This window comes from Alternaria incomplexa, assembly GCF_024043165.1.
Source record: "Alternaria incomplexa strain BMP 0042 chromosome Unknown scaffold_18, whole genome shotgun sequence".
In the NCBI taxonomy this organism is placed as follows: Eukaryota; Fungi; Ascomycota; class Dothideomycetes; order Pleosporales; family Pleosporaceae; genus Alternaria; species Alternaria incomplexa.
In genome coordinates this window covers 392,473-418,805 of record NW_026249867.1, presented here as the reverse complement: position 1 = coordinate 418,805, position 26,333 = coordinate 392,473, and the positions used below count along the sequence as shown (strand labels likewise).

General features: G+C 53.0%; 9 protein-coding genes and 1 non-coding gene across 10 annotated transcripts; 5 read left to right on the top strand and 5 right to left on the bottom strand.

Annotated features, from left to right (window-relative positions):
- Positions 1-962: 962 nt before the first annotated feature.
- J4E90_009996 lies at positions 963-1,066 on the bottom strand. Its single transcript has one exon. It is a non-coding gene; the product is annotated as a tRNA-Glu (tRNA).
- Positions 1,067-8,642: 7,576 nt separating this feature from the next.
- On the top strand, positions 8,643-11,434 carry J4E90_009995 (uncharacterized protein; the record flags this gene model as incomplete). Its single annotated transcript, XM_051439512.1, has 4 exons — positions 8,643-8,661; positions 8,866-9,242; positions 9,308-10,044; positions 10,093-11,434. 4 exons carry the CDS (start codon positions 8,643-8,645, stop codon positions 11,432-11,434), a joined length of 2,475 nt encoding a protein of 824 aa, XP_051286729.1.
- A 1,330-nt stretch (positions 11,435-12,764) lies between these two features.
- On the bottom strand, positions 12,765-13,689 carry J4E90_009994 (uncharacterized protein; the record flags this gene model as incomplete). Its single annotated transcript, XM_051439511.1, has 4 exons — positions 12,765-13,070; positions 13,132-13,310; positions 13,390-13,504; positions 13,558-13,689. The coding sequence occupies 4 exons, from the start codon at positions 13,687-13,689 to the stop codon at positions 12,765-12,767; spliced, it is 732 nt and encodes a 243-aa protein (XP_051286728.1).
- Positions 13,690-14,148: 459 nt separating this feature from the next.
- J4E90_009993 (uncharacterized protein) lies at positions 14,149-14,941 on the top strand (the record flags this gene model as incomplete). The annotated part of the gene is made up of 2 exons (XM_051439510.1): positions 14,149-14,242; positions 14,289-14,941. 2 exons carry the CDS (start codon positions 14,149-14,151, stop codon positions 14,939-14,941), a joined length of 747 nt encoding a protein of 248 aa, XP_051286727.1.
- Positions 14,942-15,067: 126 nt separating this feature from the next.
- On the bottom strand, positions 15,068-15,499 carry J4E90_009992 (uncharacterized protein; the record flags this gene model as incomplete). The annotated part of the gene is made up of 4 exons (XM_051439509.1): positions 15,068-15,211; positions 15,261-15,367; positions 15,420-15,437; positions 15,484-15,499. The coding sequence occupies 4 exons, from the start codon at positions 15,497-15,499 to the stop codon at positions 15,068-15,070; spliced, it is 285 nt and encodes a 94-aa protein (XP_051286726.1).
- A 383-nt stretch (positions 15,500-15,882) lies between these two features.
- J4E90_009991 (uncharacterized protein) lies at positions 15,883-19,033 on the top strand (the record flags this gene model as incomplete). The annotated part of the gene is made up of 5 exons (XM_051439508.1): positions 15,883-16,005; positions 16,057-16,149; positions 16,194-16,472; positions 16,574-16,664; positions 16,713-19,033. The coding sequence occupies 5 exons, from the start codon at positions 15,883-15,885 to the stop codon at positions 19,031-19,033; spliced, it is 2,907 nt and encodes a 968-aa protein (XP_051286725.1).
- A 1,527-nt stretch (positions 19,034-20,560) lies between these two features.
- J4E90_009990 (uncharacterized protein) lies at positions 20,561-21,507 on the top strand (the record flags this gene model as incomplete). The annotated part of the gene is made up of 3 exons (XM_051439507.1): positions 20,561-20,708; positions 20,764-21,127; positions 21,180-21,507. The coding sequence occupies 3 exons, from the start codon at positions 20,561-20,563 to the stop codon at positions 21,505-21,507; spliced, it is 840 nt and encodes a 279-aa protein (XP_051286724.1).
- Positions 21,508-21,869: 362 nt separating this feature from the next.
- On the bottom strand, positions 21,870-22,924 carry TIF35 (translation initiation factor eIF3 subunit g; the record flags this gene model as incomplete). The annotated part of the gene is made up of 3 exons (XM_051439506.1): positions 21,870-21,919; positions 21,976-22,760; positions 22,908-22,924. The coding sequence occupies 3 exons, from the start codon at positions 22,922-22,924 to the stop codon at positions 21,870-21,872; spliced, it is 852 nt and encodes a 283-aa protein (XP_051286723.1).
- Positions 22,925-23,767: 843 nt separating this feature from the next.
- J4E90_009988 (uncharacterized protein) lies at positions 23,768-24,527 on the top strand (the record flags this gene model as incomplete). The annotated part of the gene is made up of 2 exons (XM_051439505.1): positions 23,768-24,065; positions 24,310-24,527. The coding sequence occupies 2 exons, from the start codon at positions 23,768-23,770 to the stop codon at positions 24,525-24,527; spliced, it is 516 nt and encodes a 171-aa protein (XP_051286722.1).
- Positions 24,528-25,359: 832 nt separating this feature from the next.
- On the bottom strand, positions 25,360-26,160 carry TIM23 (Mitochondrial import inner membrane translocase subunit tim23; the record flags this gene model as incomplete). Its single annotated transcript, XM_051439504.1, has 3 exons — positions 25,360-25,407; positions 25,461-26,091; positions 26,153-26,160. The coding sequence occupies 3 exons, from the start codon at positions 26,158-26,160 to the stop codon at positions 25,360-25,362; spliced, it is 687 nt and encodes a 228-aa protein (XP_051286721.1).
- Positions 26,161-26,333: the final 173 nt, after the last annotated feature.

Below are 26,333 nucleotides of genomic sequence, written 5' to 3'. Positions count from 1 at the left end.
GCAAGAAGTCCGATATTAGTGGTCGGTATACCTACAACTGTCTCGACAGCACCAACATCCTCGACACCATCCTCATGAGCTTCACCGCATACACCCTGGAGCAATGCGTCGACGCGTGCAGTCAATACAGCGCCATGAACGCAAGCAGTGCCTGCAAAGCCGCCGTGATTAGCTCTGACTTTAGTACAAGGTACGAGACTGAGAATGGCGCGAATTGCTGGCTGAAGAGTGGCAGTGGGGATGCGAGTACGGGACAGAATGGGTATACTGCGGCGGTGCTGCGGGAGGATTAAGTGCAAAAAGAAGATGTTGTCTATCGTTCACCATTGTAAAGATCATTACCGGCGTCTGTCTTTGTCCACATGATGGACGGCTTGGGGTTTCTTGTTTGCAGAATTAGCGATCGTTTGAAGTGACCCCGTCACGACCTGTTCTATACCAATACCAGTCGTTATAGTTTTGTGTTTTAACAGCACCTCATTCAAGGAAGCACTTTGATGCGACGTTGACGTGAGGTCGCCTAATTTGCATGTTTCCAGCCTAACTCAGGCTGCAGACTTGTTTAGGTTGTCCTCGTATGAGGTGTGAGTGTGGGTGGGCTGCTAGTCCGCTGTAGTTTGCACGAAGCCGATCTACACTTCTGGCAAGTCTCATTCGAGTGCCCTTCCATATCAGAATCCATGAAATAACACAGGCAGTTGATTACTAAGAGCAAGCCGCACGAAAGTAGTGGAGCAGTGATCGTGGTAGGGTAGACTCTCTTCGGTCGTACCTGCATGCCACGTGTAGTCAACCCAGGCAGTGACTTCACATGTCGCGAAGAGCAAAAGAGAAGTGTTGTACTATGCTCTAGAGGCTATCCAAGTACATACCCAGCCTCTGAAGCGTCTCGTGGGTGCAGGCAAAAAGATATACCAACCCATACTCGAACCTGAAAGATGCAAAAAGAACAAAAGAATTGTTTCCGACACCGGGAATCGAACCCGGGCCTTGCCGGCACTGCGCTGCAACAGCGAGCTGACTCTGCTATGAGAGCGGCAAATCCTAGCCACTAGACCATATCGGAAGTTGATGGAAGTTAGAAGAGATACAAGTATTATAAAGGGAGTTACGAAAGTTTGACGTGGCGACGATGAGGTTTGACCAAACTTTGCTGAGGGGGTTGGGGGGTATGGAGAACTACACTGGCAAGCTCATGGAAGATTCTGACATGTGCGTAGTGATGGCGGGGAACTTTTCTGCAGACCCCTGACTACCCCCACTTCGTGAAATCTCTACCAACAGAACTCTCGGATGGACTGCGGATGTACCACAAAGATGTTTGGAGCCACTGGAATCGCCGTACGAATGGTTGGGGCAATAGAAGTGGTGCAACACATACGGCAAGCCAGTGCGGTGAAGTTTCACAAAGCTACATGCCTCCTGTACATCTCGATGACGATCTTCCACGCGGAATATCTACCAACACTTCGCAATATCGCGCAGCATCTGTATGCATAGAAGTATCCTGGCTGTTGCCTGTGTCAAGATGGCGCACTGATTCCGGAGACCTTGAAATTGTCGATGTGACTACTACGATATTTCATGACAATGGCAAAATCCATTTGGCTCGATCTATCAAATACGTCTACAACGTCATGAGCCCACGATGCTTTCCAGGCGCATCCATTCAGGGTTCTCATAGAATTTAACTAGCGATGGCAAAGCATTCTTATTGAACCAAAGTTGAGGTTGTTAACAGGCTTGTGGCAAAAACTTGCTTAATACGCGATAGTTGCTGGATTCTAATCTGTGGTGCGAGAGTGCTTCTGCAATTTGGCCTTGTCAACATGTAATTAATACGCAATGGCATGGTACAGTCCATCCTTCAATCATTTCGCAACCACTGCATTCAAGAAATAGACTGGACATTCCAGAGCCTACATCAACTTTGGATCATCTACATTGCACGTAATCAGGTTGATTTGGGGTTCTGGATATCCAGTGTCTTTCTGGAATGAGATGTAACGTAAAGTCAGTCTACAGGATCAATTCTCAACGATGAAGGTCGAGTCTTCATCCATCAAGACGCCCAATACACGATGCATTACTTTCGTTCAACCCGAGATCCTCTTCGCTAAAGTGCGAATTCCCTATGCTTGGACAGCCACCATCTCAAATTGACTTTCACCGAGAGATACATGACAGGCGTTATCTCATCCCCACTGCATGCGACGAAACAGTGAAATGCGACGTCCGGTTCGAAACAATTCTCTAGTGCCTCGCGTACGGGTTTGTCGTCAGTCCAGATCTACTTGCTCCGCACGAGATAAGGTTAATTTGCACTAATCGGCCCAATTCTGTGATTCTGGTACTGCACCCGACCTTCTGCAGTTTGGTTGAACTGCTGAGGGGTAATTTAGAGGGATGCTACTGTAGGCTTACCAAGCGTGATCGACGAGATCGTCATACACGATCCAGATGTCATCTTTTGTGCTGAGTAAACATGTTGCTTGCGTTGAACGTTCGAAGATAAGAGAGCGGTGCATTGGGTTGAATTGGTGTGGCACTTGAGTATCCCCGCCACGCGCCGCGAAAGACGCAAAGCACCAACACCACACTACACTATATCGTCAAACAGTACGTCGCATTGCCCATACGAGTGACCCAATAAGATATGAACGATCTTTCGGGCGAACCAGGGTCCTGGCGATCGACGCCAGGCCGTATAGAGAGGTTGGGAGATAGTCGAGTAACGTTTGACGCGACTCCGGCAGGCTCTCGACCCGAGTAAAAGCAAGTGTAGCATACGTACGTACTTTGACGGCAACGTACTTCGGTACTCATCGATGAGACTAGTCAAGATTAGAAGGAGGTGCATGTCGTAGTCTCTGGAGAAATGCAGGTACGAAAGGATAATGCGACGGGCCGATAGAAAACAACAATACCGCAGCTTGTTTGACTAAACCACGTAACGTCAGCTCTACGTAGCAACCATTCGCCGTCTTGCTAGATTTCCTTCTGGTCTAGACGTCACTTCCATGTCGCCCTGCACAAATTTTCAGCTCCGTTGGGTTGTATTGGTGTGGGTTTGCTTGCCGGACCTGTTTGCCAAAAGAAACGTAGAGAAGCAAAGAGCATTTTTCATGCAGAACAACTCTAGTTGCAGTAGCAAGTAATAGTCTGCGCCTCGGTGGCGAAGTTCGTAAGGAGTTCGCAGCAGAAGCAATAGCTAGTGGTATGCAGGTTGTTTTGCCGGATGTCTCGATGCGATGACTAGGTCGGATACGCTGGATACGCGGACAGCAGCCGCGGAGTGAATTCTTGGTGACGAGATTGGAAAAAGAGAAGCAAGGTAGTATATTTTGCTGGTGTGCAAAAAAAATGCAAAAAACATACAACAGCGGGGATTCGCCAGTGGTCACCCACCTGACTACTAGTCTGCCGTTCACAGGCTTGAGTACCGCTGAGCGAACGGGAAGCGCTATTATCCTGAAACTATGGTCGTATGTGAAGGAATTGGAGTTGTGGCGCTATCACATAGTCGGCATTCGAGAAGGTCGAAGAAGCATCTTCAGTGGCTGTTGCGATCGCGCCAGAACCCATTGGAAAACCAGAACTTGCAGTTATAATAATACCAGTGCCGTACCTGCGAAAGTCGTTCCATGTATAAGACCGCGTGTCGTTACAATGACATGCATGCAACCTACCAGGATCGTTGACATGGGTAGCCGATCAATGTCACCGAAGCTTCCTTCGGATGCGCCCCGTTCCTTCGGCAGGATCCCGAGCACCAGAACCTGGGGTAGGAACATGCTAGTTGCTAGGTCGATGACGACAAATCGGGTGTTTTGGAAGGGAGCCATGTGCAGTGAAGGACGTTTCGCAAGAGGCAACGCTGTCGGCTGGTGGCGTGGACAGTGGCGTCGGGAAACTTCGCTTTAGCCGTGAGGGAGAAATCCGCTCGTGTAATATGAGATGCTGTATGGCTGCAGGTGTCGCTGCACTAGCAGTGTCGTGTAAACGCTTCCGTTACGGCGGAGGTGTACCTGCGCAAGCTACAACCCTGAGACGGTTTACGGTATCCTGTGGCTGCGCTTGAGGACAGCGGTGAGCGAGAGCATACTGTGCTTTAGCAAGCTTGATATATCAGCCGTTGCTACTTTACTGCCATGTCATTGTTGATTCTTCCTCTTGAGAAGGTAGCGGACAAACAACGACGACCGCGTACTAACTTCGCGCGGGAACTACCTTGGAACTACCTTGAAATTACCTTGGAACTACCGTCTCTCTAGTGGATATAGGCTGCGGGGTCAGATTGTGCATGGTTGCAGACTACTAAATTGTTGAGTTGATATTGTCGTCATATGTAAGGGCACACCTCTGAGATGGCAGAGTACTGAAGCATCAGTAGCACTCCAAGAGATAACTGATGCGACCGCGTCGCTTTGAAGAGATGCTCAGATTGCAGGCGCGAACAAAGCCTTGCTGCACTCATCAGCCGCAGTCAATAGCCGTGAGTAACACCCGGCATGGCACATGTCCTAACCGAACATCGAAGGAACCGCTTTAGACGTGGGTGTGCGGATGAGCATGTCCGCATCACTTCGTGCATGTTCTCAATGCGAGTCGTGTATACTTCCCCTAACACGACGTCAGCGCCTCTATCCGATCACGTGCACTTCGCAATAACTTACAGAAGTGACTAGCAAATGTGGGGAGTGCTGTCAATCCCCTTGTCGAGAATGGCAAGCGGATGAGGGGCGTAGATATGGCATCAGCCCATGTCGAAAATCAAGCTTTGGATCTAGGGTCCAGGTCGCTAAGGTGAGCCCATTGAAGCAAGGCGCCTTCAGTAGTCGCCGTTCACCTACCACTACACGCCCAATGCTGTTCCGTTTCTCGTGGCAGCCACAGCAGAGAACTCTTTCGACCCCTGCATCTCGATTGCAATTGCAAACTGTGCTTCCGTCGGATCGTCACCGGTGTAGTAATCCACGAATGGCTGTCCGGATCCGGTTAACCACGCCGCAAGCTCAACCGCAACTCAACCGCATCCCGTTATCTTGGAGAGCCTTGTCTAAAATTGGCTTTATAGTTCGGTCACTTCCGTAAACAGCCATGATCGGGACATACCGATGACTCGGAAAGTGGTTGCTTTTGCAGCCAAAATGTGAGGTGCAGCATCTCGGGTCCAGCGCCTTGGTAACCTGGGCTCAACCCCTGTTTGTAGGGTCTTCACAATGACGCCCAAGGTCACTGTACTTGCAAGTCTTCCTTTTCATCTGATCCTTTAATAACCGGGAAGAGTACCCGCAGCCGTCGAACCGGTGACCCGTTTGATATACCAGGACTAAAAAGCACAAGAGACCGCGACTGCGCCGAGCGGACCAGTAGACAGTTCTCCCGGTGAACGTCTGACACTGACTTTGAAAAACAAAACAAGGCAGAATTATGTCTCTGCCAACCCTGAGTCGTGCATGCGCGCAGCACTAATGCAATCGTGGTGTGAAGATGCTGCATTAGCGTGCTGGGTGAGGCTGCTCTTTCGCATCCGTACCCGCGATGTCGAATGCGAAGTTCAGCGGCCATTACTGGAAATAGAGGTATTCCGAGCCCCACAAAAGTCCACATGATCGTCATTCCGCACGCTCATCAGCACATGGCATGAGGAGGCATAGCGCCGAGCACACAGGTACCTCGCTCCCTTGACCCCGTTGAGCCCTGAATGAGGCAGTCGACGAGGCAGTCGACTCGTGGGCAGGGAGCCATCACAATCAGAGGCTGACGATGCCCAGTTGTCGGGTTCGCGATTCCTGGACGAAAATCATAATAGAAGCGCGGGCCCCCGCGGCAATGGCTCTTGATTGCGGAGCTTGGTATTCCGCTCAGCTTGCCCTGAACCGCCACCAGCGCGAAGATGCTTTGCATGCCGGCCACTCTAGTAGCAGTTGTGCCAGTGACGTCGAAATATGTCCGGGGTGCTCGGTGAATCAAACGCGCGAAACCAGACAGAAGGTCCGGTAGGGTGGTTGATGGTATAGGTTAATTGGCGGATGCTTGAGCTCGTTGGCCGGCGCGCGTGAGACGACGCCATCAGTCGATCAGCACCATGCCGCTTCTGGTAATGATAGAGCCATGTATCAGAGGCAATCAGAGCAGACCGCCGTGGCAATTGCGCGATTCCTGGAGGCCTGGCAGCAATAGCGGCTAGCTAGGCCATTGGCAATGTCCACAGCTGTTGAACTGGGCGAGTACACGTCCGCTCCAGCTGGGCCAGTCACTGTGATGGATTGGGATGATATGTACGTGAAGACGCGTCGCACACGGAATGTCTTTTGCGCGGAATAAGGTTTGTGTCGTGGGAATAGAAGCATGGCCAGCTGTCGCCCGAGTCCCACGTTCCACTCAGGCTCCGCACACGAACGCAACCTCCACGCGACTGAGGCTGATGACAGCTGCCCAAGCGGCTAGCAGGCAAAGCACGCTTCAGGGTGGAGCAAAGTGTCAAAGAGGTTGCTTTGCCGACGTGCAGTGGGTGGGAGCGAGAAGGGTGAGGATCCTCGGCAAAGCATCGTGGCCGCTTCCGAACTCGGCAGCGCACCAAGTGATTGCAGGCTAGCTCCCCAGGCCGACGTCCCGCCGTCCATCTCTCAACGCTCGCAACCAAAGCACCCCCATCGCTTCGCCAGTCGTGTGTCTATATCGGGCAGATTGGCTGGGAACCCACGTCCAACGCAAAACATCATACCCCCCTCATTAGCCTACCCGGCATCAGATCCGTTGATCAGCCGCCAATTTTCTGCTCCCACTCTCCTAGCGCAAGCCCTTCAATACCCCCGGTCCATTGGCACGCACTCCGACGAGACCTCGCACGACAGCTGCCGAATCGAACTTGACTTCTTGCCCTGCTCTGAACACTCCAAGTCCGTGTCCGCACCCGCTGTTTCTGCATCCGACTCCAGTTGCCCACCCTGATCCAACCCCCATGTACCTTGTCGCTCCCCAGAAAAGTATAGTTCCCATTCTAGTCTAGAACACCTTTGCTCCTATGGCCATTCCATGCCTGATGTAGGTACTGTGGACGCGCTATCATTTTACGTACAGCCTTCCGTACCCACGAACAGCGGCGGGCTTGCCGCTCGCTCCCCTTTTGGCCTTCCCAGCGGCCTCTGACACCTGGTGCGTGCTCCCCACTTCGTTATAACTAACATTGAAGCCCTGGCTCCACATGGCTCCCGTGGGTTGAATGATCGACTCTCCCTGAGTAGATTTGTTCTTGCCTTTGAGCCCTGGATTCCTACAAGACGACACCATCACTTTCATCTTTAACCCAGTCGCCCGTGAAGCTTGACTGCCTCGTCACTGGCGCCCCGCAGGATTCAACCATTCAGATCGGCACTGCTGCGAGGTTAATCGATCTTGGCTCCGTACCCGCTTCCAAGCGGACCAACATCAGCCCGCCGATCTTGTGTCCCCATTCCTCAGGATCGAAGATTACTCAGGTATGTCATCCCAGTCTTACGTCCCTTATATGGCCTTGTAGCTTCGTACTAAGTGCTACAGACTCGCTTGTTGTTACCTCTATCTCTTTACTCGAATCCATGGACAGTATGGCGCCCGCCCCAATCTCGGGAGGCCCGGGCGATGTGTCACCAACAGGCCTCTCAGGGTCTGCTACCAACTCCAAGATGAGAAAGAGGACCAAAACCGGATGTCTCACCTGCCGAAAACGCCGCATAAAGTGTGGTGAAGAGAGACCTACTTGCAACAACTGCATCAAGTCCAAACGCCAGTGCGAGGGCTACAACCAACGAGTCATCTTCAAACCACCGATTGGCGACTGGCCGAATCACCCAGGCGTTGTCAGCACCATCCAATATCACACCTCCATGCTTCCTGGCACACGCAATCAATCATTTCGAGGGCCCGAGCCAACTACCGGCATGCAAGAGGGCATGCTTGGTCCAATCCAGCCACGCCCGCACGGTAGCTTCGACTTCTCTCACATGGACGCGAACCCAACTTCAGGGCCTTTGGAACCCCCACAAGCTTACCCTGGAGTGACCCATGGCTACACACACGATCAGGCTTATCAACAGCCTCATCAACAACCTCTGCCATCACCTCTTCACCAACAGCCGCTTTCTTCGCCAAACCACCCTCCACATGGTCATACACCTACCGCTTCATATTTCCCGCCCCCTCAGTCTATGCACACCAGCCCACAGACACAGTATAGGCACGATTCACACGGCACATTTCAACCGCCCATTCAATATACCCAGAGCGCGCCATATCCACCAGTCTCGGTTCCTTACAGCCACGAACCCGCTATAAAAGCCGCAGTCCCTCAGCCCCCGCCACACTATCCACAATCCTACCGGTCTGATAGCCAACAAGCCGAAGGTTCCTATCGGGATTATTCGAGTGTATCACCGCGAAGCGACCAGTATTCTCACTACACGGAAGCGCCACCGGGCATGCAAAGATACGATGGTCATCCGCATGCTCCCGTACACCCTCCGCAAGGAGGCCCCCCGAGCTTCAGCCACGTTGGAACTCACAATTACCCAGCAGCAGTTTCTCACGCTGACTTCAGTCATGCAAGCTATCCTCCTGTGCAGATGCCCATTCATGATATAACCCCAGATGTAAAGTATATGTCTCAGCCTGTCCTCGGTATGTCTCGTGTCTAGTTAAAACCTCATATACCCCAATGACTATCGTTATTCTCTTCGTGTCCCAACCCATTGTCAATCCATAAATTCGTGCATGTCTTCTAAGCCTGGGGTTCCTTAAGTCACCCCAGGTGCGACAGCACGCTACTCTTTATCATCTGTACATGTCCGTGAATGTTTCCAGGCTAACTTGTGGTGTATACAGACCAACCTACCGCCGTATCACAAAAGCAACGATCTCAACCGCAACTTCTCGGCGGATTCGATATCGACGATCATGTCAGTCCTACGCAGGTTCTCGACGAAGCCGCGATCGAAAACGAAGACGACGACTACTGGGACGTTCAATCGGACGAAGAAATGTTTGAAGCGGAGACAATCGAGGATGAACAGGCTCTACTTGCGAGCAAGGAATTCAGCAACATCCGTCGCATACACCTTGAGAACTACAACGAGCTTGGAATCAGACGATACGATGCGTTCTTGTACGACGGGTTACTGTCGCACTATAGACCAGAGTATGCAGCAAGCCCCCTGCGCAATCCTAAGACTGCGAGGGTTTTCGCACACTACATTCATGTGGTAAGCTCGACGGGCCCATTAGGCCGTGATCAACCAAATTGGGCAGAGTTACTAATGTATGATAGACCGGACCTACACTGTCGATGTACGAACGAAATCCTCGAAACCCTACCCTCATTTTTGAAAGCACTACACACCCAGCTCAGCAGGGACTCTGGACACATACACTACCTCTGAAGGCTCTGAGCCACCAAGGTCTTCTACACGCCATGCTGGCCCTTGCGAGTCTGCACATTGCGAGACTTCAAGGTGCTTCTATAACGCCGTCCTACAAGCACTACGCATACTCTTTAAAACGCCTTGTTCGCTCTCTGGGCAACCCTACCAAACGCCTATCAACAAACACACTAGCGACGTCTCTGCTCCTAGCCTTTTACGAAGTATGGACAGCAGAGCATGTGAAATGGGGAACACATCTCGTCGGCGCCCAGCGCCTGATCACCGAGCTCGATTTCAGGTCACTCACGCGAGAGTACAGACGCATGCGAGCAGCGCAGACGGCGATGGAACGGCAGTTCCCACATCAGAATCCAGAGATGCTGTTTGACCAACGACAGTTCGACCAAAGGCTCAAAGACAGCGCTTTGATGCCAGATCAGGGTCTCGTGAGCACGATCGTGGGGAAGAAGGTCAACTATGACGACTTTGGAATGGTGTTTGAGGACAATGGCGCGAGACATGACGCGAGGCAAAGCATTCCTGCAAAACTGGACTTGCAAAGTTACGAGACGCTTCAGGATATTTATTGGTCGTATGCTAGGCATGATGTTTACCAGAGCATCGTAAGCGGCCATCGTCTCATGTAAGTGAACCAAGTCTGGATCTAGGAATTGAGACTAACGTTAAGCAGTAACCCCTACCGCAAATGGTCCGATTGTCCCCCAAGAGCACCACTCGGCCGAACCGATGCCCTTTATGGCTCACACGATCACATCATTCTTCTCCTAGGTCGTATCGCAGACTTTACAGTTCGAGACCGCACTCGCAAACTTCGACAAGTGGAAGCGGATGGTGGATGGCGACCTCGCCCAGGTATGCCTGGTTTTGGCAGCATGGGACCACCTCCCAGCGGCCCACCTGGTCAACAACAAATGCATGCGGGTTCTGGAGGGCCTCCACCTCAGATGCAAGGTCCGCCGCCAGGATGGAAAGGACCTCCACCACCAGGATGGACAGGGCAAGGACCACCACAGCCACCACCAGGCTTTGGCCCACCCCCCGGATCGACTGGAGGACCACCTCGAAGCCAACCACCACCCATGCCCAATTTCTACGGCATGGCCCCCTCAGCAGGTCCAGGCCCCATCCTCTCCAGCTACGAAAACCCAAACTACGAACGCTCACCCCCCACCCCCAACGTACCCAACCCGCAACACGCCGACCTACCCACCCTATACGAGAAAGCAGTGTCAGAATGGGAAACCATCATGGACGCCCACACATCCGTGTTACGAGTTCTAGAACAAAGCGAAGGCTTTGCTCCATTACCAGAAGACACCTACCCACCACCCGTACCAGGAGGCCGGCCCCACGAACACGGTGGAAACATGACACCCTTCGGCCCAGCCATTCTACACAGAACCTACGACATATCCATCCTATGGGGCCTCGCCTATCTCTCCAAAATCATCCTTTTGAGATCCCACCCTGGCATGCCACCCGCCGCGCAAATGGCCGCTGGAGTCTGCGCCTCCGTTACAGCACCTTACTGCATGCTCATCGGCCGTATATGGGCTAGCGTCAGCATACCCGTTACATCAGACCTCTCCCCTTTCCTCGGCGCCGTCCTAACAGAATCAACCCTCTCCCTTTTCTTCGCTGGAATCACGTTCCAGGACCCGCGGCAGCGCGAATGGCTCATCACGCGGTTGCTTGAAACGGATAAGAAAACGGGGTGGGCGAGCGCGGGGATCATTGCGAAGGGGTGCGAGACGGCGTGGGAGAAGGCGGCGGAGATGGGGAGGGGGCCGCCGTATAAGAGGAGGACTAAGAAGGTGCAGCCTGTGGATAGAGAGGAGGTTGGGGTGGAGGCTGGACGGGAGGGTGTAAGAGGGAAGGAGAGGGAAGAGGGGAGGGTGCAGGAGATTGGCGAGACGAGGTTTGTGGTTAAGAGTCAGAGACCGCCTTGGGCTATGAATCTTTTGGGGACGGAGGAGGATCTTAGGGTGGGCATGGAGAGGTTTGGGCTTTGAGAGGGAGGGAGGGATGAGATGGAATGGAATGGAGGAGAGGGAGATATTGATGGGGGTGGGGGAATCAAGCCGAGAATATGAGAGTAAGAGAAGGTACTCGGAAAGCAGATCGCGTAGCACCTGGGAAGGTACTCATCCAATGCGCCAGAAGCACAAGATTCGAAGCCGGCCAAGAACAGAGGGAACGAATATCGCCAGCTTCATCAGCATACCACAAACCCCGTCTCGAAAGGTTAGGCGCAGAGAACCCCTCTATGCCTTCGAATTCCATTAGGGAAGGACAGGGCCTACACGCCACACGCGCATCGAAACATACCAACTGTCCAAGCCCAACAAAGCACGCGATCGCACCTCAAAGTCTATCCATCTGTTCCTCCAAAGCAGAGCATACACACCAACCTACAACAACACAACGTCTTCTCTCCGAAAGCTCTCACATACACCTCTTGCTTCGAGCGAGCTCCTAGTCATCCAGCAAACCTTTCTTCCCGATTTGCTTGCTTCCCAGCGACACTCACACTTCACGCCTAACGCGATAACGACCCATCACGAACCCACACAATACAACACAATACAATACACTCATCATCTTAGAAAAGAACAAGAAACCTTGGAAAAGCATCGCGGAGGCTGGACATTCGTCACATTGAAATATTGAGGTTTAGAAAGCGTGGAGGAGATTTGACGTTTAACGGAAGTGTGCGGTATCGGGAAACCTATCGTTCGAATCGAAGATATACGTTAGCTTGATGTCCTGTTATCTTGTTGTCAGGGCGATGGACATGTATAGTGTAGATAAGTTTGCATATAGAGACGACATTAGCGTACCAGCAGAAGTCGTTTGTGTGTTTTTGTTGACGTCGGCCCCATCGGCTGAGACGTTGGTTTACCAATGTACCAACACACGGACAGATACTCTGGGAAACGTTGCGTGCAGGGTCTTGAAGTACGACAGTGAAACAGATGTCCACAGGGAGTCAGACGAAATGTGAATTCTAGGAAAAAAAGCCGTGAATTTGTCTACATATGCCGCCCCGAAAAAACAAAGATCCCAAAATCGCGCCTGCTCGCTGAACATGAGTTTTGATATCTTTGATGACTCGTGTTGCCGATGGGATGTATGGATGCCACCAAACGCCTCTCTTCCTTCTTTGAAACACCCAGCAAGAATCGTGTCGTATGAAGATCCAGATGAAACAAGGATTATGCTGCGTTGCCGTGTGATCTTAATTATGCCAAAAAACTCCGATATTGCGCCCAACCCCGTAAGTCGTCGCGTTCGCGCGACGGCTTCTTTGCCCCAACTACTGCCGTTATTTCTTCGTCGCGTCTAGAAGAAGTAGTAAAGGAATCCTCCACCAGCAGTCATGAAAACGCCGAACCACCACCATTGGTCGGCCCTGACGGCACCGGTTGTTCGCGCGTAGATGACTTCGTGGTTCATGGGTAGTTCGCCGCGCTTGGAGTTCTTGGATGCGGCGGTTTGGGTAACGAGGGGGTTGAGTGTCGTGGTGGGGAGCATCTTGGGTGACTTCATGGCGAGGTAGAGAGGCATCATCGGGGCGCCGTCGGACTTGAAGAGCGTGATGCGCGGGGTGCCTACGTGGTACTGGTCTGAGGCGACGTATTCGTATGTCTGGAGAGAGGTTAGTATGGCGTATGGCGTATTTGGGTGCTTGGCAGGCATCTCAACATACCTTGAACTTCTCGGTCGCGTTGTATCGTGTGTAGACGGCGGTCTTGTACTGGCACGGGTCGGAGTATAGTTGTCTGCCGTCCACCTTGATGGGCTTGAGGACGAGGCCGCCCTGTGCCGTTTTCTCGTAGCTTCCGTGTTGCCATTGGATTATGCCCTGGGGGCATTTGGGATTGGTGGCTGTCATGCTTGTCAGCGAACGCTCTGCTATCTTATGGTGTCTATCCGGGTAGTGCTGAGGTGACTGCGGGCAACGTACGATTTGCGATTGCGCGGTAGTATGCCGATTCAAAATGGCCGTCCGCGGTAAAGGAGTAGCTGATGCCGGTGTGCTTGGGCTCGGTGAATTTCTCGTTGACGGGGTCGTAGAAGTCCTATGCGGGTGGTTAGTCTTGTCTCCTCTGCGGACATGGATAGAAGCGCATACAGGTCCGGTCATGGTCGAATTCGACTTGCTTGTCCATGTGCCGACGAGCTCTGCAGGAACGGCGGCAGTTTGGGCTTGCGCATGCAGGACTGCGACTCCTGAGAGCAGTAGGGCGGCTATCCGTGACAACATGATGCGTGCGGTGTGTGGGTGTCGGCGTGAGAGAACGAGTGTGGACGGTCGGTGGTGTGCGGAAGCGAGCGTGGGTGCACGAAGGCGGGAGGGCGTAGGGGTGGTGGGTAGATGAGGCGGGCGTGGGTGGTTGTTGAGGGAGGATGTTTGGGAATGTTTGAGTGTCGCCGCCTCCTGGCTTGGGTCCAATCGACAGGGATCACGCGGCTACTTGCAGATCATCACCGGCCTCCGGTGGGCAAGCCCGACATCATCGCCCGCACCCGCAGCGGATCTTTTAGCTGTTTGGGTCCTTCTTTGCTTTGCGACGACTCCCTATATATTTGCCGATGCGATCAGGACATCTATTGCTCTCTGCTACATCCCATCTCAGTACCACAACACCAGATTCGACATCCGGAGTACCGGCGCTATCTTTGTACACTTGGAACGCCGTTACGCTTGCAATCAAAAGACGCTATGGCCGCATCACTAGCAGCTGTCAAGAAGGAATTGCGATCCAAGATTAGGGATGTCTTGAAAGGTATACCCGACGCGGTTGCTGCCACGCAAAGTACGTCATGCATTGTCTTGTTGCTGCGTCTACTGATGCTCCCAAGCATCTAATGCAACCAAAACCCTACTGTCCATGCCCGAGTATAAGGCGGCGCGCAGAATAAGCGTCTACCTGTCGATGCCGGGCGGTGAGATATCCACGAGCGAGATTGTGCGCAATGCGTTTGATGAGGGCAAGAAGGTTTTCATTCCCTACACGTATAAATTGGACGCACCCAAAGATGGCCAGCCAAAGTCCATTATGGACATGGTAGAGCTGCAGTCGATGAAAGACTTTGAATCTTTGGAAGCCGACAAATGGGGTATTCCAACACCGAGCAAAGACTCCATATCGTCACGTGCGAACTGCTTTGGTGGAACCGGCATCACGAATGGAGAGACTAATGGTCTGAGTGCCGGCCTTGATCTGATCGTCATGCCGGGTATGGCTTTCGACTCGCAGTTCGGCCGGCTGGGCCACGGCAAAGGTTTCTACGACTATTTCTTGACGCGCTGTCACCAGGTATCGCGCATGCCTTTTCGCGGTAAGAACTACTGGTATTGTGTATTTGGAGGGCTAACTAACCAAGTTGAAGTTGGCCTCTCGTTAACAGAGCAGTTCCTGCCACCAAACGAGTCGGTTCCCATGGACGCCTCCGATTTCCGCCTGGACGCCTTGATCACTGGTGATGGCGAGCTCCGTCGCGTGGAGCCTTGATATCGTCCCACAAACTTTTGCATGAGATCGTCCGCACTACATGGCCTTGTCTTCCTCCCAGCCTGGCGTATGCGCCGTGTCCATTATGTGTCTTTGCGACTGTGCGGGGTGAGTTGGCGTTCGCGCTTATTGGAGTTGCTGGATGAGAGAGATGTTGTCGCCCTTCAACAGGATCTGACCGACGTTGCGCCTCTCCTCTGGTGTGTCCTTCTTCGCGAGCGTGACTTCGATGGCGTCGTCGATAACGAGGTTCATGAATTCGTCGAAACCCTACACAACTATTAGCAGCAGTCATATTGAGGTAGTTAGGCAGTCGTACCCTCAGCTTTCCCTCAATGCGCATGCCCAGGTTCTCGTACAGCCATACCGAGATGGTCGCCCGTGATTGCAGGAGCTTGAAGATGAAGTTGATAGGAGGAAGGAGAACTGCAGAGTTATTAGCTGCTGTCGCGGCGCATGCATGTGGGAGCTGTCGTACCCTTTCCTCCACCGCGGCCTGCACAAGTTAGCTAGTCGTCTTCAAACAGCGCAGATATACTGACCACCACGTCCAGTCATTGTGAAGATTTAAATGCGCGTCTCCGGTAGTTCTCGTAGTCGTAAGGGCGGAGTCGGGGCGCAATGTGGGGAGAGGCTCGGAGGAGAGCTGTGGTTGCAGGAACATTTCTGGCGCGACCTGAGCGGTCACAAACGCCTTGGCACCAACGTGGGGATCTTCGTGCTGCTTTGACTATGCGACCGAACGCAACTTCCCGTCCCCGAACAAACTCACCACCACCACAACAACTGCCGCCCTGCCTGCCTCCTCTCCGCTTGCACCTTCCTTCCGCTGCACCCTGGTAATAAGTCAGTTGATGCGCGCAATATAATCCACGCCCCACCGCCTTGCTCCGAGCAGTATCCGCATCCGTCCCCCCACTACCACGCCCAATTCCCTCACCATGGCTGCCAACGGACAGCAGGTCTTCGACCCTGTGCTGGCGGCGCACAACACCATGTCGTCGCAGGCGGATCGCGCGCAGAAAGAGCAGGCACATCAGTTTCTGGAGCAGTTCCAGAAGTCGGTACGTAGCATGGGCACGCGTTCAGGAGCATGAGGGGCTGATATGTGACAGGAAGAGGCATGGACAACCACACTGGCTATGCTAGAGGCAAACTCAGCAGATGCCGCTGCCAAGCTTTTTGCTGCTACCACACTCAAGGGAAAGGTGAGTCGTCACTACTCCGTACTTGGGCTGTTCTAACATGTCAGATCGTATACGACCTCCACCAAGTGCCTCGCGCACAGCTGCCAGAGCTCCGAGCATCCATCATGCGGAATCTGGCGACATTCCACGCCGGACCTAAGCCCATACGTCTGCAGCTATGCGTGTGCCTGGCGAATCTGGCCATACAGATGACCGAGTGGAAGGATGTCCTCAAAGACGTGGTCAACGCCCTCGGCTCAGATCCAGCAACGCTCCCTTGCGTCTTGGACTTCCTCCGCGTTCTCCCCGAAGAAGTCACGCATGGACGCAAGATCGCTCTTACAGTACGTCCGAACGAGCCGCGCCCCGTCATCAGCCCACGGCAACTATTCCCCGCGGCGTCGACATATGATAGTAGAGTTGTAGTCTAATATGTGGTGGTCAGGAACACGAGTTGACTATGAGGACGGCCGAGTTGATCGACGACAACGCCCAACAAGCCCTGGAGCTTCTCATACGATATGGCACATCTTCCCGTACGTCTACAGCCGTTCTTTCAATCCACTTCCACTGACTTTGAACAGCCGCTGCCGCACAAAACCCACAGTTACTAAACTGCATCACTTCCTGGATACGCGAGATACCACTGGATGCCATCATAAACTCTCCCCTTCTCAAGATCATCGTCGAGGATCTGTCCCTGGATGATCCATTCGAGGCCGCTGTTGAGTGTCTGAGCGCCTTGATCGCGGAGACCAGGGATGTCGATGAGACCCTCCAGTCGATAATGGTCCTCTACCCGCAGGTCATCAACCTCCAAACCAAGCTCGCCGAGGCAGCTCAAGAGGAGGATACGGAAAAGTTCAAGGGCATCGCCAGGATATTCGCCGAAGCTGGAGAATCGTGGGTCATTCTCATCGCTCGCCTGCCGACCGACTTCCGCGCTTTAGTACAAGCCATACTTGCGACAGCTGCATTGGACAAAGAGAGGGATGCCATATCTCACACGTTCAAGTTCTGGTATGATCTTAAGCAGTATCTCACCATCGACAAATATGCCGAAGCGCGCAACCAGTGCATGGATATCTACTCTAAGTTGGTAGACATCATGATTGGTCACCTGGAGTTCCCCAAGCCGGAGTCTGGCGACGAGAAGGATCTGTTCGAGGGCGATCGCGACCAGGAAGAAAAGTTCCGCGAGTTCCGTCATCAGATGGGCGATGTGCTGAAGGATTGCTGCGAGGTTATGGGCGTCGTCGAGTGTCTTCAAAAGCCCTACGACCTCATGCAACAATGGGTACAAACATATGGCGCTCAAGCCAGTGCAAACAGCGTGCCCGAGTGGCAGAAGCTGGAAGCGCCTTTGTTCGCTGTTAGGGCTATGGGTCGCATGGTTCCTCCGGACGAGAACATAATGCTACCTCGCCTAATCCCCCTCATCGCAGGCATACCCGACCACCACAAGCTACGCTTCCAGGCTGTCATGGCTCTGGGAAGATACACCGAGTGGACCGCACAGCACCCCGATACGCTTCAGTTACAACTGGATTACATCATGGCAGCCTTCGATCATTCCGCCAAGGACGTGATCCGAGCCGCTGCTCTATCATTCAAATTCTTTTGCAACGACTGCGCGAGCCTGTTGGTCAACTTTGTCGGCCCGCTTCAACAGTTCTATGCGAAGAACCTCAACAAGTTACCGATCAGCAGTCAGGAAGAGATTACAGAAGGTGTTGCGTCAGTGGTCGCTAGGGTACCCAACGACCAGCTTCTAGCAACACTCAAGCTCTACCTCGACCCAGTCATGGCTCACCTAATCGAAGTTGCGCGACAAGCAAAGGATGAGGCGGACCAAAAGCTCATCGCCGACAAGATCAATCTGTTGACCATCTTCTTCGAGATGGTCAGGCCAGAGATTCCAGCTGGTCAAGAACATCCCGCTGTCAAGTACTGCCAAGAGATTTTCCCTACTCTCGCTAATATGATCACGCACTTTAACGCAAGCATACCCATCCTCGAACGTGTCTGTCGATGCTGGCGATACATGGTGCTCTCCTACCGTACAGCCATGCGTCCGCTCCTACCAGATCTCGCGACTAAGCTGATTGAGGGCTTCGACAAGTCAAGGCAGGGTTGCTTCCTGTGGGCGACGGCGTCGATAGTACGAGAGTTTTCGCAGGGTGTAGACGATGTCGACCCAAGCCTAGCAAACGACGTCTACCAGTTCTACGAGCAGCAAGCGAAGACCTTCCTACGGATACTGAGCGACCTGCCCCCAGAGGAGCTTCCTGACCTCATTGAGGACTACTTCCGCCTTGCCGCCGACATGGCACTCTACTTTCCCTCAGAATCGATCATGTCGCCACTTATGGACACTGTTCTTCTTGCAGCTTGCAGTTCCCTGACACTGCTCAAGGAGGATCCCATCATTGCAGTGCTGCACTTCCTACGCGACTTGCTTGGATACGGTCGCAACTCGTCGCCCTCATCTAGCTTTGACAACACGCGTCACGAAGTGCCCGAGCAACTGCGGAACCGCGTCAAGCAACTTGTTATGGGTGCTGGCGTTCAACTAGTCCAGCGCATCATGACTGGCATGATGTACAGCTTCCCTGAGGGCTGCTTCGCGGACTCTTCTGGCGTGCTCCTCGACCTGTTCGAGCTTATGCCTGAGCAGGTCGCTCAGTGGGTAGCTAGTACCGTTGGCATGTTACCCCAAGGCAGTATCACACCTCAAGAAAGCGAGCGATTCCTAAATAACATTCGACAACGTATCCAGACTGGCGATGTCAGGATGATAAGGACTATCCTACAAGACTTCACCACTAGTTACCGACGCCGGAACGTTGCGCCCCGCGAAGGCCTCGGTAGACTGGAAGCTTCGCGGTTCAGGTTCTCTGGTTAGATGCTGGATGCCGAAGCACGAATTCTGTTCCAGAACGTGGACGCGCGGAAGCCTACAGAGCCACTCACACGTTCTGCGCTTCTTCTCCACACGGTTCAGTCTAACGCCTCCCGGTTTCAGTAACATAGTGGTGGTGTGTTTGGGTGCGTGGTGTAGTGTGTATCGAATAGCATAATTGTACTTGAAGCGTTAGTGTGTGGGCATTTGCATGGAAGATCGGGACACGGAAGGACAGGATACCATCGGTGGAACAGAGTGGGGGTTATTGTTCAGATCTGCTTAGATACCGTTTACTTCTATACTTCACATCGTTTCGTCGTCGCCGGTTGGCTACTCTTGGCCATATGACGTGATTGCAGTAGTTTGACGTTCGCTCCTGCACTTCGAGTGACGTCGGGCAGCGCTCCTTCTTGGCTAAAAATGAGTGTGCAAGACGTCGATCGGATGGCAGCGACGACCTATCGTGGCCCCAACAAACAACAACTTCGTCATACCAACTTCCTCGTCACTCACAATTTGGTCTATTGCTGAGCGCTTACCAATACCTAGGCACAGCCTTTCGGCTATCGAACAGCATCCTCTCTGAGCACCTATCACCTCAGTGTCCATCTCATCCTTTGGCCCACCGCCAGCAACACTACCTTGAACACCTGTTACCACCCGGCACACGCTAGCTCGACCTTCTCCGCTTCTTCCATATACCGTTACAGATCTGTATCTTCATCTGAAGTTCGTCGGCACCGAAGGTGACCACTCCACGTTAGGTGCGCGCCAAGTTTCATGGTGAAGGTCGTGAGATCAGAGTTGACAGCAGACTTCAGCAGGGCCGATTCGCGAACGTAACAACGTTCCCATTTACCTGCGGTTCCTGCGCACCTCCAGCCTGGTATTGGCAAGAACAATATCGGCAGAGCCTAAAGCTCGCAACCATACAAGAAACGACCATCCTGGATCCCCCATACGGGCGACCCGGCCTAGCGAGAGCTAACTCCACAGGATCCGGCACTAGACCCATCTCGATCAGATCAAGCACGTCGAGCGCATCTCAAACTTCTACCCAAACTTCAAGCCGGTCAAGGAGACACTCGCAGCCAGCTCTTCCCCCAACCCTTGCGGAGAGAATTGCACTAGGACCTCAGCTTAACCCATATCATAGCAAGAATCCTCATCGTCTAGACCGATATACCAGCGTTCGGGACGTCTATCTTGCTAGACAGGAGCAGCGTACAAAAGAAGCCGCACATCAGGAAGAGAGACTCCATCAACTTCGGCTCGAAAAGCGCAGGGGTACCCGCCAACTTGACGGTTCAAGATCAGCTGGAACTTCACCAGCCCTGAGTCGAACAAACTCGAATTCAGATCTCACTCGAACATCTTCCCTCAAGAACCTCGCCAGAGAACTGACGACGTTCGACAAGTTCGGACCTATCAGGCGCGCAGACACGGGTGACTCTACCGCATCTTCATCGGGACAGTCAAACAAATCCAAGAAGTCGAGCCTCTCTCGGGTATTGACGGCTGACCGCTATGATCGAGACTCTCAAAGAAATGAAGCACGGCAAGAGCGGCAGCTACGAGAGCCTGGCGCTGGAACGAACGGCGAGCCAGATTCTGCATCGCATGGAGGACAAAGACTCGGAGGACTCTCTGGAAAGCACGCGGACAAGAGTACTCGGTATGTACCTTATTTAGCTCCGTGCTCTTTATCGCGGGCGACTGATCTATACTAGCGAACGCGCGCGCGATATATGGACCGAATCGTTGTCTAGACGTGATCAGTTTCGCTCCGACTTCCTCAAGAAAAATTGGAGCTTGCATCGTCGAGCACAATCCTTCGAGTAGATCGTACGTGCACTGCTGCTCTGCGAAAGAGGACTCACGTCTCGGTGCCATGGAACACTTGCTCGTCATCACCGAAGATCTGCTCCAGCGACTCATGGACGCCGAGGGCATCACGAGTAGTGGATGGTTGCCCGCCACGCCACAGTCACATCATGCAGCGATGTACGGGAGTGCGCCGGGCAGTGTAGCGGGTGGAGGCAGTGTGGCGAGCAGTGTGCAGCCAAGTCGAAGGGGCAGTGCTCAACCACAGGAGTAAGATCGCCCTTCTTACGATCTCCGGCCCTTGTATACTCACAAAACCTAGCCTCCTCATCGACTACGCGCAAGGCTCACCACAACTAATACAGCAGTCACCTCAGTTCTCACCGCCCGCCCAGTCGATACCTGCCCAAACCCCCTTCGTCAACGACTTCAACACGCCCTGGTCACCTCACCACATCCAAAAGCCCAAGCTCCCTAGAGGCAGCAGTGACACGGTCTTTCACACCACGGCCAACACTCCCAAGCCAGTCGTCCAAACGATCCCTAGGACTAACAGCGATATTATTCAGCAGCCTAAGCCGGTGCCAATCGGCCAGTTCCAGGGTCCTGGAAGAGGCAGGGTGCAATGGAATCTGGGCTCTGAAGGATAGAAGAGTCGGGTCTTGAGTCATCGGCTGGTCGGGGTCAGAGAGATGATGTGATGGATGCTGCGTACCCTTGAATTGCTGGAGGATAGTTGGACTTGTTGGTTAGAGTTATTCTTATTACGCGAATGCTAGTGTTTTGAACTCCGCGTAATGGTGCACTGATGATGGGCGATGTGTGAATCCGAGTTCAAAGCGAGCACTCTATCGTTGATATTCATGAGAAGCAGCTTCGTTTGCATTCACAAACGATAGCTATCGTCCAGCACGGAGAGACCCATATCTACAGATATCATAGCCCGTGAAACCACCCCCGAACGCCAAATTGCAATGATCATATCGCCATCACAAATGTCCTTCCCGTGCACTTAAGCCTTCTTAGCGAACTCCACGCGGAGAATAAGATGTCCGAAACCGACTGATCACAAAAGTTAGCAACAACACCCAAAACCACAGGCTTATCCAAAAACTTACATCCATCCATCTTCTCACACGCCTTCGCGGCATCCGACCGATCCGCATAACTAACAAACGCAAAGCCCTTGGCGCGACCCGTCTCCCTGTCCTTGGCAAGGAAAACACGAGTAACATGTCCGTACTTGGAGAACATGTCGCGCAGATCTTGCTCTTCGGCGAACTCAGACACGTTGGTAACACGCAGAGTAGCGCTATCGTCGCGGTCGAATTTGCCGCCCATCTTCTCGCCTGCGCCAGCACGGCCACGCAGATGAGGAGGAACGTAGCCGCCAGAGCCGGTGCCCAGACTGCCTCCTGCACCGCCGGGCGCATCGTCTGGCATTTCCGCGGGGGCGACATCGCCTTCGGGGGCCATGGTGTCCTTGAAGGGACATTTTGTGGTGAAATGGTCTCCCTGGCAAATACGGCACTTGATCTTTGCGTTCTTGAGCTCCGCCTTCTTCTTCGCTTCGTCGCCCTTATCTTCATTGCTGGCTTTCCAGTTGGAGACGGGGCGGAAGGCGATGTTTTCGGCGACGGAGACGGTGTCTGTTTGTGGGCCGGCGGGCTTGCCCTTTTCTTGTCCGAATTTCGCCCATTGCTTTCGTTCGGCGACGCGGGGGTTTACGATTTGCTTTACGACGGTCTTCTTGATACGCCGTGTTGTCTTGTATTTCTTGCCGTCTTCGCCGATGCGGTAGGAGATTACGGTTTCGGTGCCGTCTTTGTTCTTGATGACTTGTTGGGGTGGGAGGGAGGTGAGGGAGGACTCCTCGTCTTCTTCTTCCGCCCAGTCGGTGCGGCTGTAGTGGTATTGTCAGCCTGATGCTCTAGAACCCGGAGAGATGTACGCAGAAGCTCGTGGCTTCATATGCGGCTTGCAGCGACGTAGGGGCGACATGGAAGGACGGTAGGCATAGAAAGGCCGAAAAAGGTGCGCATAAACTCACCCTGCTGTTTTGGACATATTTGCGGTTGTGGTTGTGTTGTCGGGGGTGTCGGGGCGGTAGGTAGTCGGGGTCCCTTATGATACAGAAAGTGAGAAGTGGCGGCGGCCGGTGGGGCAATTCAATGTGTGCGGTGCGCCGCCAAGATTTCGCGCTAATAGGTGTTGCGACTCATCACTCCCTTTCACCAGCTTCGTCCAACCATGGTACGCTCAAAAGGCTTCGTTGCATCCTATAGTCACTGTCTCTTCGATTACATAGTTGGCTGCACCTCTTATAGGTTGGTGAGTCATCTTTAAGTTACCTAGGTATTTGCGCAGCTTCATGTCTACCTAGGTATTGCGACATCAGGAGTCAGTCATGAACTGAGTCACTGTTCATGCTTAGGTAGAGTATACTAGCAACAGTCACAGTCATTCAAATTACGTTGGTAGATCTGCATTCCAGTTTCTGGTACACTCATGAGTCACAGCAGTAGCTCGGGCAGGTCGCATTAGTGAAACCATACTCAAGCAAACAGCATGTGAATTCGAAGTCATTACGGCTTCCACTCCATCGCAAATAGCATGCTACCCCGGTAGCTATAGATCTGATCTATTTGGCTAGAGGCAATAGTAGGATGTCTCTACTGACTGTTGTAAGCCTGTGTAACTTTACATTCATACTATTGAGCGGTAAGGATATTAGAGCGAGATGACTGGGGAAGTGTGTGCGAATGCGAGCGTGCTGGGCGCTTGATACTCCATCCTGATTGCTGTCCAGCGTATAGCAAGCCTCAGCGGCCCAGCGACATGTCTATAGAAGTCTACAACGTTGAATGCATCAACAACCACTTGAGCAGCATATCCACTAAGCACAACATCATGAACGAAGCAGAACATGCTGAAACCTTTCCTTTTGAGCGTCTACCCTTAGAGTTACAGAGACACGTCCTCACCTACGTACTTCCTCAATCCCAGAGCATAAAGTTTAGATGGGGCCCATATCCCGAAGAACCCAACTATAAACCGAAATGGATCATCGAGACGCGACCAATAGGCGCTGTGCTTCCTTGGGAGAACCATCATGAAAGAGAAACGAACGGTAGCCAGCACATCAGCGACAGGCTATCCGACTATGCCGCTTTGATACGCGTGAAGACCCTGGCACAAGAAGCGAAAGGTAAGCTACGAATCCATGAATGGGGGCCCCAGAGTCAAAACACGAACTCTCCTTCCTTCATCCTCCAACCCATCCCACAAAGTCCAATCGTCTTTCCACTAACAACAACACCCACAAGCCCTCTTCCTCCACACCAACGAAATCACCCTCGTCGTCACCTCTAGACAATACACCTCCGAACTGCACTTCGGTCCTTTCAAACTGCATCCCCGCCGCCTCAACGTACACACACTGCGTGATATAGGAAACCTCCGCATCATCCTGAACATCCGTTCGGGGGACAGCACGGCCGCGCCGTGTAATCGGCTCCGAGCGCGCTTACAGCAGATCGTCACACAACTCACTCTTCACGCCGAGGACAAGGATCAAAAGTCTCTGTTGAAGAAACTCGAGATCAGTGTGGCGGTCGATAGTCTTGATCTCGTGGATGTCAAGGAAGTCGAGTTGGAAGGATGCGGATGATGGACGTCTTGGGTATCTGGGTGCGATGGACATGGCTGGGTTCATGAAGCGAGCTCCCGAGACGAATCCTTATGTGCCGCATTTTATGTTCGCGCTTGAACCGCTCGTGGGACTTTTTCCCGGTGTGGTTGTTGAGTGTGTGAGGGTGAGGGGTGTGCCGAGCTGGTGTGCTAGGTGTCTTGAACTTTGTGTAAGGGGTCAGGGTGGTGAGTTGATCGAGTTGGACTGGGGACCTGATGTTGTGATGAGGCAGGTTGGTGTGGGTGTTGCGAGGAAACGCCGGGTTAGTGTTACGAGGAAGATGTGGATGCAGCCGGTTTATGACTGGAAGCGGTATGCTGAGGAGAATGGGATCGAGGTTGATGATTGAGAAAGGTAGACTTTAGAAGGTAGGAGATCTGCAAAGCATGCTGATTATGCTTGATTGAACATGTCATTAACTTGATTCTCCATTCCATCACTTCATCTCTACATACACATATACACGTACACAGCACAACAGCCCAGATCGTCCGACAAGAAGGGTCGGGCCGCTGTTCCAAATCCAACCCAGCCAACACCTAGACCTTTTTCTAAGAGACCCTCGTAAAAAAGGATCTTTATCCTCCCGTATCATGAACGCCAGCTTTATTGTACAAGTTGGGCAGGGCCCGCAGAGTGGTGAGGAGGAGGGTCATGCGCTAAGATCGACTTCGTGTAAATGCGGGACAAACGTCGAACTGCAGTAGAAGGTGAGAAAAAAGATTGCTGCGCCTGGTTTCGCGATTGGGGCTCGTCAGGGTAGCGGTAGAATGGTATGTATTTGCTGTGCGCAATTCCTTTTATCTTTGCTTTAGTCGACTTGTTTTAGGTCGGGCTCGAAGAAGACTTTTCGTGTTATCTGGTGGGCTGTTAGTTTTCGTCATAGCAGTACCAAGAACTGATTGAACGTACCGCCCATCCTCCCGCTACAGTCGCGCAGATACCCGAGCTAATAGCCATCTGCCTCGTCCCTCTTGTGCTCTTGAACAGCGCGCCGCTCAATGCGCCCGCCACGACGCTGTTGCTCATATCGTGCTTGCCGCGGTAGTACCCAATCGTGCTGTTCATACCATTATACACCATAGCAATCACACCCGCGCTGTTTCCCAGAAAAGGCCCTCGCCGTGTTATCGCATTGAGCACGCCGTTGATGCGCAACCGCGGGGGCATGCTGGGTGGATTCTTCTGCAGGCCCTCGGCTAGTCCCCACGCTCCTCCTATCGTCAGCGCCGTCAGATACGACACGCCCGTGCCGTAACATAAGTCGTCGGACCAGCCGCGTGAGGGCAGAGCGGATTGTGCGCCGGGCAGGTCCGAGAGGACGCTGTCTTCGAGGTTTAGGTAGTCGAGTGTGTCTTGATTGAGGCCGGCGAGGGGATGCAGTTGTGAGGGGTCGAGCAGGAATTCTGAGGGGTTTTGGATGGCCGTGTTGGGGTCGAAGGGTGTGGGTTGGAAGCTGTCTTCTTTTACGAAGTCGGCATTTTGGGGCGAGGCGGGCGCGGGTGCGGTCTCCTTGGACTTGCGTCCGGTTATGGAGTCCCAGCTAGCATTGGATTAGCATTGATGTGACTGAAAAGGCGCTGGATACTAGAGTTTATACATACATGGTCATGTTGAAGATGTCAGGTTGTGATGGCGGCGTAAAGAAATGTTGCGCCTGATTGTCAACAGCCGCACGAACAAAATCCCCCAGACGCCCGAAAAACCTCTATCAGACCGACGCAGCTAGGAGAAACAGCAGAAAAGAGGCAGGTGGTAGATGCGCGGGTATGGGATAGCGTGGGG